Raw genomic sequence first — 8,461 nt, 5'->3', positions numbered from 1 at the left:
AAGGAGGCGGGGGAGGTTAATCCCATTTCCTATCCCACATCCCATTTGCGAGAGGACAAAATTTTATGTTAGAACTGTTTCGCGGTCGTTATTGCATAGCTGTTGCCTCAGCAGTCGCGAATTATAGCCTGATACGATAAGGTAAGGAATGCATAGTGAGGATGTGACTGCAATTACTGAGAACCTGTCAGATACAAGTCTGGACACAGGCTGATTGACTCACCCATGGTAGCTACTTTTGAGAAGCTCATAGATAATAGAAAGAGTGAATGGTATCTCCCCCTACCCCCCACCCCCATTCCTTCCCGACAAAAATAAATCATACTCCCTTACTGCAAAGAAACATTACAATTGCTTTAATATTTTGCCTTCACTACACAAGCGAAGGTTGTGCCACATTACACACTCAAAGGTTATGTACGTTTTAACTGACTCAATAACGTTTCAACAGAGTGGATAAAAGATACATCAAATAACATCCTACATGCGCCAATGCCGGACACGTAAACCCCCAAAACCTCTAATTAGGAAAAATAGGGACCGTGTACCCCCGACCAAATGCAGTGGCGCAACCTTTGGGGTTTTAAGGTTGATATACAAACAACAGAAGGCTAAGAGAAATAACTAAGAAAATAATTACAGCTTAATGTTGTACAGCTAGAGAACGCCACACACTGTCTAAGTCAATTGCAACATTTAACCGTCACGCAATTTTCTACCAATCTGATATGAATTTTTAAAAACAAAAGCAAGTGTTGCATGCCTTAAAAGAACTTGATCACGTTTTCCTTTTGAAAATCAGCCAGAAGCTACAATGTAACCTACGCCATGACTGTGTGATAATAGGTTTTGGCCTGGGAAAGCACTTCTGTAAAAACCTCTGGAAACTCTCTTGCTGCGGGGATCAGTACAGGAATCTGTTACAGGGAATTATCTTCAGAGACATCAACAGCACTCAGAACGTAGGTCCAACGATATCGTTTTAATCCAAGAACATATAACCAATGCGGGATAGTGGTATCCGGCAGCATTTATGCTAGGCTCCAAACAAATGATCTTTAATATGTTTCGTTTAGAAATTCAAAACCCCTATTGGCTGTCAATGAGCTCATTGTTGTTCTAGGCTATTCCGTCATAAACAAGTCAGTTATTCTAACTACTTACAACTTCAGGTAGTTCTAACTACAAGGCATTCGGCACGATAATACAGATAGACAGGTGGTTACCATGATTATTTTTTATAGTTAAGAAAATCGGCAAATTCTCCCCTCACAACGGAAGGCGATACAAACGTTAAAAAGCGTTACTGTTTTGTAAACATGTTTGGTTTTCGTTTTATCCTTGCCTAAAATTTCTCTGTAAATTTAAGTGAAGGACAATTCTTGTTTAATTGTCTATTGGCAATTACCTACCTTGTTTTACATTATTGGTTGATCATTCTTTGTCTTGTAAGAATGTTATGGTTCTTCCCGGGTGGTCCACGGCTCGTACCCTTCGAGAACCAACAGATGCCAGTCAGTAATAAGGGGGTCTTGTTCTCCCGCAGGCGATCAAAAGAAAACCGAGATTTGAGCTTTGAGTGCGGAGACATATCATTTTTGTTCTTCAAACACCTCAGTTGAAAATTACACTTGAAAAGGTACTTGGAAGTGCTTTTTAAATTCAGGAAGGTAACTTAAACTTATAGCCAAATGTATACTGATAGCTTGACCTATCTTTATCTGTAGTCACCACAACAAGAGTTTTATTAAGAATTGGATCAGTGAAGATGACTGTTGGATGATATCCCACAAGATGTTGCTCATCCATCCGGTTGAGAACTGTAGTTGTGTCACCAAAATAGTGGCTCCCCTTGACCTCTGGTATCTTTGTCGTGACAACAAAATACTGCCTCAGTCCAGTGCAGTAACATATCCCTGTCACAGTGTATCCTACTTTGCACTGCTCACCCATTTCATCGCATGTCTCGTTCCATGTATTACAAGTGAACCACTTTTGTTGTTTGTCCCTGTACTCCTCTGTGCCCTTTGTCATAACAATGTAGAATGTTGAACCCCGGGCGGCACATGAAGTGATCGCAAAGCCATCTTCCCATTTCTTCTCTATATCAGATAAGTTCGTAACAATTGCTTGAGCTGTGCCATATTTGCCCATGCGAAATACTGCAAATCCTAAAATCTCATCACATGCAAGCGAGTATATTTGTTCTGAATTTCCATTTACCCGATCCTCACTTTCTTTGACCAATTGAAGAAAAGAGTCATAGTCCTTTAGAATCGCCCAGGAAGCGACCAGCCTAGGGCTGTACCTTTTTGAAGAAGCAAAACACCCACTGAAGCGTCCATTATAGAAACTTTGGCAGACCAAAATGTTTTGAGATTTGGACACATGGCTTTTGATAAAATCAAAGCTGTCAACGGAGTCATATCCAGTAGTAATCGGAAAATCTCTCCTGTCCCCTCCACTGTACATAGGTTCAGTTCTAGGACGTCGTTTTTTTCCAGTCATGAACAAAGTCAAATCTCCACCTTCGCCTAAGTAGTATTTGAAAAATCAGTTAGATAAAGTTTTCATAAATGCATTAGAAGTATTAGATAAAGTATTCATAAATGCCGTAGCTTATTTCAGACACAGTGATAACAAGAATATTTCAGGGCTGTAGGCAGACATTTATCAGAGCAGTGAGGCAAGTCTTGTAATCCCGGAGGACACAAGTCTCTAGAGGACTGTGACATATTCCTCCAAATCTCCGAGAAAGAAAAAAAAGAAAAACGGAAGCTCTGAAGTGCTACGTTTTGACATCCCCCATTTTTTAAAAAAAAACACAATGTTAGAAAAACATTGTTCAAATTATTTCTCGCTACAAGGCGCTAAAATATGTTGATGGCAATGCTATTTTTTAGTTGCGTTTCCTGTTTTACATCACTTTCTTCTTCATGTCACGAATCAATCTAATAGCCGGAATTTGAGCCACTCTGGCTCAGTATTTTCCAAGATAAATATGAGATTTACATTCGTTCCTGATGAAGAGCCTATGGTTGTTACGTCAGATAGGTAATGACGGAAATTACAGTCGGGTTTGGATAGCTGCAAACCCGTAATTCAAACATTTGAAATTTTTTCCCAGCTTTCACAATTCATTGTGAAAAATAATGCCCCTAATCCCACCCCCCGCCCCCCCCCCCCCAAAACCCTTTCCACCTTGGTCTGGCCGGTCAAGACTAAATATTCTACTACAGTGGGAGGCACTGAAAGCGTTTAAGTTGCCTTGACTCACTTCAACCAGGGTTGGTCAAAACACGTAGCGAACTAACGCTTCGAAAACTTGAACTCGTGTGTTGCGTCTGGTTCTTTCACTAATGGACGGGCCATTAGAAGAGCGGATTTAGAATTAATCCGGTACAGATCTCTCAAGCTTAACAGTTATGTTTATTAAATTGAAGACTGTACAAACCTTTCGTATCAAAAGCTTTAGAATACTCCAGGCATGCTGCCAGGCAGTGGAAACCGGTGATGTTCTTTTCAAGGCAGAAGTTGGCCCAATGGCCACTGTAGCAAGCATCACTGAAGATCATTGGGGTGTAAGCTCCTTCAGGACGCATATCAAAAATTTCTTGAATACTGATTGTCCCATCAGCAAAGCACCAGTTTCCAGTCCCAATCTCTCCATGCCCAGTGTAGTACAGGATAGGTTTAACCTGGTTACGTCTGCATGTATCAAAAAGGCTCCTGATATGACCAGAGGCTGCGGACTTGGTTAGATAAAGATCTTTCACAGTGTTGAACAAATTAATTCCAACTGCAGCTTCCATGTTGGCTAAATCATGAGTAACACCAGAAAGAAATGTCCCGCCTTTGGCTCCAGGAGTGTCTCTGGTCCTTCTATCGGAAATGTCAATGCCGCTTGGAGGATTTGAAGCACCTGAGAGGAGTAACCACTTGGTCTCAATAGAAGTTGGTTTCCACCGTAGCCACCGGTTAATTCGACCAACATTGTGTCCCTGTGCAATTGCGGAACCAGCAACATTACAAGGCATGGTTTTTGTACGGGGATATGAAACTCTTGATCCTGACATGACAGTCGCTATTGTCTGCACTTTTTCATCACCTGAGATAGACAAAAACTGGTAATTTTTCACAATATTTCTAATTTTTTCTCAAATTACCTAATTTTGACCTGAGTTGTTTTTTCTGTGCACGGTTATATGCACATAAATCCACATTCCTGTAAGTCCTGTAAGGATACGAAAATGGCCACCCCACTTGATTTTTGCAGGGGTATCTCACGGCCAGCAAACTGGTACCGTTACTAAGACATGTTATAAGACACGTGAGCATGTGAGCAGGCCATTTGCGCTGGATCTTTTTTCCATTCAGTCGCCGTAGGCTTCGCTATTTTGTGCTCTCAGCGTTGGATTTTGGTGAATTTAAACGCTTCGACGGTAGCATTTATCGAAATCTGAGGGAATTGTCCTTATTTAATTTATATGTTCACGAACACGAACTTTGAATCGCCCTGGCTTGGGATGTAAACCACGGGAACAACTATATTTTATTGGCTGTATTTTGATTGCGTTTGTGCATATTTATACGGTCGAGTATTGTTTGGAATCGGCGGAAAAGTACCCTGAAGGTAAGATCAAAGGAACCGCAATGTAAACATACTGTCTAAAGAAAGTCGCACGGAGTTTGTCTACCATAAACGAGCTCGCGAGTTTGTTTATATTTGTGCTTCCAGCCTAGAATAATGTGCGTAAAAAATATACTTTTACAGACATTAGCAGTAGATTTAAGAATATTTAGCACGAAATTTGAAGGCTAATGTAAGTATTTTAGTTCTATTACGGTAAGTTTGTGAGTCTACGGAAACTGGCACCGTCACGCAACGTATCAACAAACCAGTTTACTAACAGGGGACCTCCTAACTGGCATGAACTATATCTGTGTGTAAAACCTCGGTTGTTGATGAAAAATGTTGATTTTAGCAACAGACAGAGGTTGAAAGTCAAACACAAATCGTTTTATCATGCTCGCGCTTGGCGAAAAAACATTTTTCCGACTTCCGAGCTCAAATTTTTTGCCCTATTGAAGACTAAAAACCTACCATAGAAGCATCATGAAGCAGGGTCGTCTAAACAGCTGCCTCCTCCTGCATTGTCATCAGTCTATAACGAACACATTGAAGACAACTTTTCACGCCAAGAAGTTTGTTTGTGCAAACGAACAACGCAAAACACGTTTTGGAAACTACTAGTACAGGTATGTGCTCGGCTTAACGATGAGACCCCCCCCCCCCCCCCCCCTTCCCAATGTTTCGAGACGTTCCGCCGCCTCTGGCACCAGTAAATTTTTCAAAGGCTAACAAAAGAATCGGGCAATGTTTTTAAGTGTATTATTACGTTGTCGTAGTTGAATTCTTGTCCGAGGGAATTTTCCCTTGGTTTGTTTTCAGTTTCTTTCATGTGTGTGTTACATCTCTAGTAGGGAATGGATTCCACGAGATGTGGAGCGCATCGGACATATTAAGACAGTATCGGTACATGTACTTACAAATTTTATCCTCAGACAACAATAAGGGTTTCCGGCTTCTTTGCTATATTTCTCAGAAATTGATTTCGTTACCTTTAAGGTTATGATTTTCAAATCAATGCAAACTCATGGAATTTGAGGCTTTCTAGCAATCAACAACAGGTCCGGCTGCTGGCCAAAAAAATTTGTACTGGCATGAAAATGTCGAGTTACAGGCGAAGTAACTTGAGGACACACTACTGAACACCAACGAAACCTCTTTAAAAGTAAACCAAGGAAACCACCAGGTCAGTTCGATGGCATGTACTGCATGTAGAATCCGAAACAACCAAACAAAACCACCGAAACGAGCGAAATCAAGCGAGCGAAACGAACGAAGCGAAATAAGCGAGACAAAATCCACTTGCACAAGAGCAAAGAACCATGATTAGTGAGTAGCGTAACTTGTTACAATTAGTTTTGATAGAATTTGCAATGGAAGTTAAACAAGTAACTTGGACGTACTTACAACCGCTCTGTGTTAAATTTCAGGACACTCAAGAGTCTTCGAAGTTCTCTAGTTTCGTTTGGTAATGTTCTGAACGCAAACTGCTAATCAACGGAAACTGAAAGTAAAAATGTGCAAGCAAAGCATCATATGATCCGCCTACGTTCCCAAATTGGATGCAACTTGAATGACTTGTAGTCACGAGATGATCGGACAACCAAAAAGGTCAACATGACATGTTCCCTCTTTCGCTTAGTCCGTCGTTTGTGACGCGAGAGAAAACAGCGAGAGAAAACCACGAGAAAAAAATGGCCTCGCGAACTCCTGGGAGCGAGAAGCACACGAAAGGAGGAGAAAGCGACCCATAATAGCTCTTAACGGGCGCACGTGGTTTTTCCTATCACGATTTTTATGAGTGAGAGCGTTTACTCAACGAAACTATCACCACGGAAAGACCGCAAAACTCAAGGCTGAAATTGCAACAGAAATTAACAGAAAAAACAACGGAGAAATTTGGCACCAACTCCTGAGATAATCTCGGCACCCCAAACAATGGGCACCGCTGCCACATTTCACATTTCAAAAATTGACAACAGGGCCTCGGATCAAACTTTTGAATGAAAATCATTGAAGTCGTGCTCTCGGATTTTCATATATTGAAGGCTCGCAGTGTCTCGGTTAATCTCCGATTTTATCATTGCCCACCTCAAGACATTTAAGTATATTTCGTTTCTCTGTTTTTCCAAATCGCTTAGCCACTTTTAAATTGAATACAAAATTTAGTTGGAATGTTGTCACGATCCAAGGATATCCTTCTTCTCGAGGATGGCTTCTGCCATGATGCACATCAGTTATACTCGTGAGTAATCGTTACAGAATTAAACCATATATTACTTCAGTTCAGTACATTTGAAAAATTTACTTACCAAGCTCAACAAGTTAACTGATCACGAGTTCAAAGGAAACTGTGGTCCGACAGACAGCGCTCACGAGCCAGAAATGGGAAGAACCTAATGTAGCAAAGGTGAAACTATCACGTGGTTCAATTTGTCACGAGATTCACTTTGCATAATCTTGCCGTCATCAAAACAGGAAGTTCAAATTATAATACGAAATTTTTCCTTTGTTGATCATTTCCCAGTCAGAGAAATAGGTGATGATGAATGACTGAACCATTAACTATTACCTAAATTAAAAAAGGAAAAGTACAGTTGTGCACATGTAGGGCAAGTGTCTTCCGAATTTCAAATGCGCTGCAATCTGTTACATGTGGACATGCATGGACGGTCGTCGCCGCCAAAAATACAGAGAATGCAAACAGCTATTCAGTGTGGGCGGTTGTTTCCGTCAAATATACAGACAGTGCGACAGGAAAAGTCAGTGGTGAACAATCAATTCAATAAGGACAATAGAGAGTTCATGTCACGGACCTATGAGATGATAGTTGCCCTTACTGTTAGAAATCACGTTCTAAATGACCACCTCAGTGTTTTTTGAAACATTTATTTTAAATCAGAAAATTTAAAAATGTTCCTGGCTAACTATCAGCCCATAGGCCCTTAGTCTGTTAGAGGAGTTCGCCGGTACGAAGAACAGAGTGGAAAAAGGCTAGGGATATGGGGTGAGAATGGGCGCTTTCTTCCCTACATTCCCCTCGTTTTGGTGTTCGTTTCGTTCCCCTTTCGCTCATCTCCATGTGATAGCGTAGCCAATCAGATTGCAGCATTTGCATTAGTGTATCGGTAGAATTCTACAAAATACATATGAAATTTTTATGAAGAAGCCAGGTAGTGCTTAACAAATATTTAAAATATGTATTGTATCTCGGCCACGTGGTCTGTCTTTCGTTATTACTTGTCAGTCTCGAGTAGATCCACCTTGACAGGCCCGTAGAGAAATTTACAAAATGGTCTTACCTTGAAAATGAGCACCTCAAACTGGAAGCTCAGGTTTGGTACCTTTTAATAGGGCGATAGACGTCCAGGGTTGGGCTGAGAGCGGGAGAAAGCTGACAGTTCACTGAGTTCGGGTTTAGTTTATAGAGACGTATGACGTCATGAGTAGTGACGTATCCAAAGCTTACGTTCCTCTTGAACCAAGAAGCTCCTCAACCGAATTAAAGATGAAATATTTGGGAGAAACAGAGATAGGAGAAATAGTACTGCCCTATCTAGACCTATGTACTGCCCATAGCTTTTAGTTATCTCACAGGCTGCCCCGACGTTGAATAGGCGAGTTATAATTGGCTTTGAGCCGCCTCCAGGAACAAAATAACGCAAACAAATATAAGGTAAGCTACTTTTATTTAAATCATTTTCTACGCGTAGCACTTAGACTAATTTTCGAAGCATTCTCAGACATTTCCTTATAAACAGCTAAAATGGTTGGTAACCCGTGGTTTTTCCGGCTGGAAAGCCTCCGCATCTTGCGCATCCTTGTACGCAT

General features: G+C 41.0%; 1 protein-coding gene across 3 annotated transcripts; it reads right to left on the bottom strand.

Moving 5' to 3' along the window:
* Positions 1-329: 329 nt before the first annotated feature.
* LOC110046706 (uncharacterized) lies at positions 330-7,048 on the bottom strand. 3 transcript variants are annotated; one of them, XM_089292464.1, is made up of 4 exons: positions 6,943-7,048; positions 5,105-5,165; positions 3,455-4,108; positions 330-2,534 (listed from the first exon to the last, which is right to left on the bottom strand). In XM_089292464.1, exons 3-4 carry the CDS (start codon positions 4,074-4,076, stop codon positions 1,663-1,665), a joined length of 1,494 nt encoding a protein of 497 aa, XP_089148590.1. In that variant the 5' UTR covers positions 4,077-4,108; positions 5,105-5,165; positions 6,943-7,048; the 3' UTR covers positions 330-1,662. The 3 variants fall into 3 exon arrangements, with proteins under 3 accessions (XP_089148590.1, XP_089148592.1, XP_089148593.1); XM_089292466.1 differs by lacking the exon at positions 6,943-7,048 and adding an exon at positions 6,038-6,462; XM_089292467.1 differs by lacking the exon at positions 5,105-5,165.
* Positions 7,049-8,461: the final 1,413 nt, after the last annotated feature.

The sequence above is a fragment of the Orbicella faveolata genome, unplaced genomic scaffold (assembly GCF_042242905.1).
Source record: "Orbicella faveolata isolate gen_17 unplaced genomic scaffold, um_ofav_v1 contig_24, whole genome shotgun sequence".
NCBI lineage: Eukaryota > Metazoa > Cnidaria > Anthozoa > Scleractinia > Merulinidae > Orbicella > Orbicella faveolata.
This window is presented reverse-complemented; position numbering and strand designations above follow the sequence as displayed.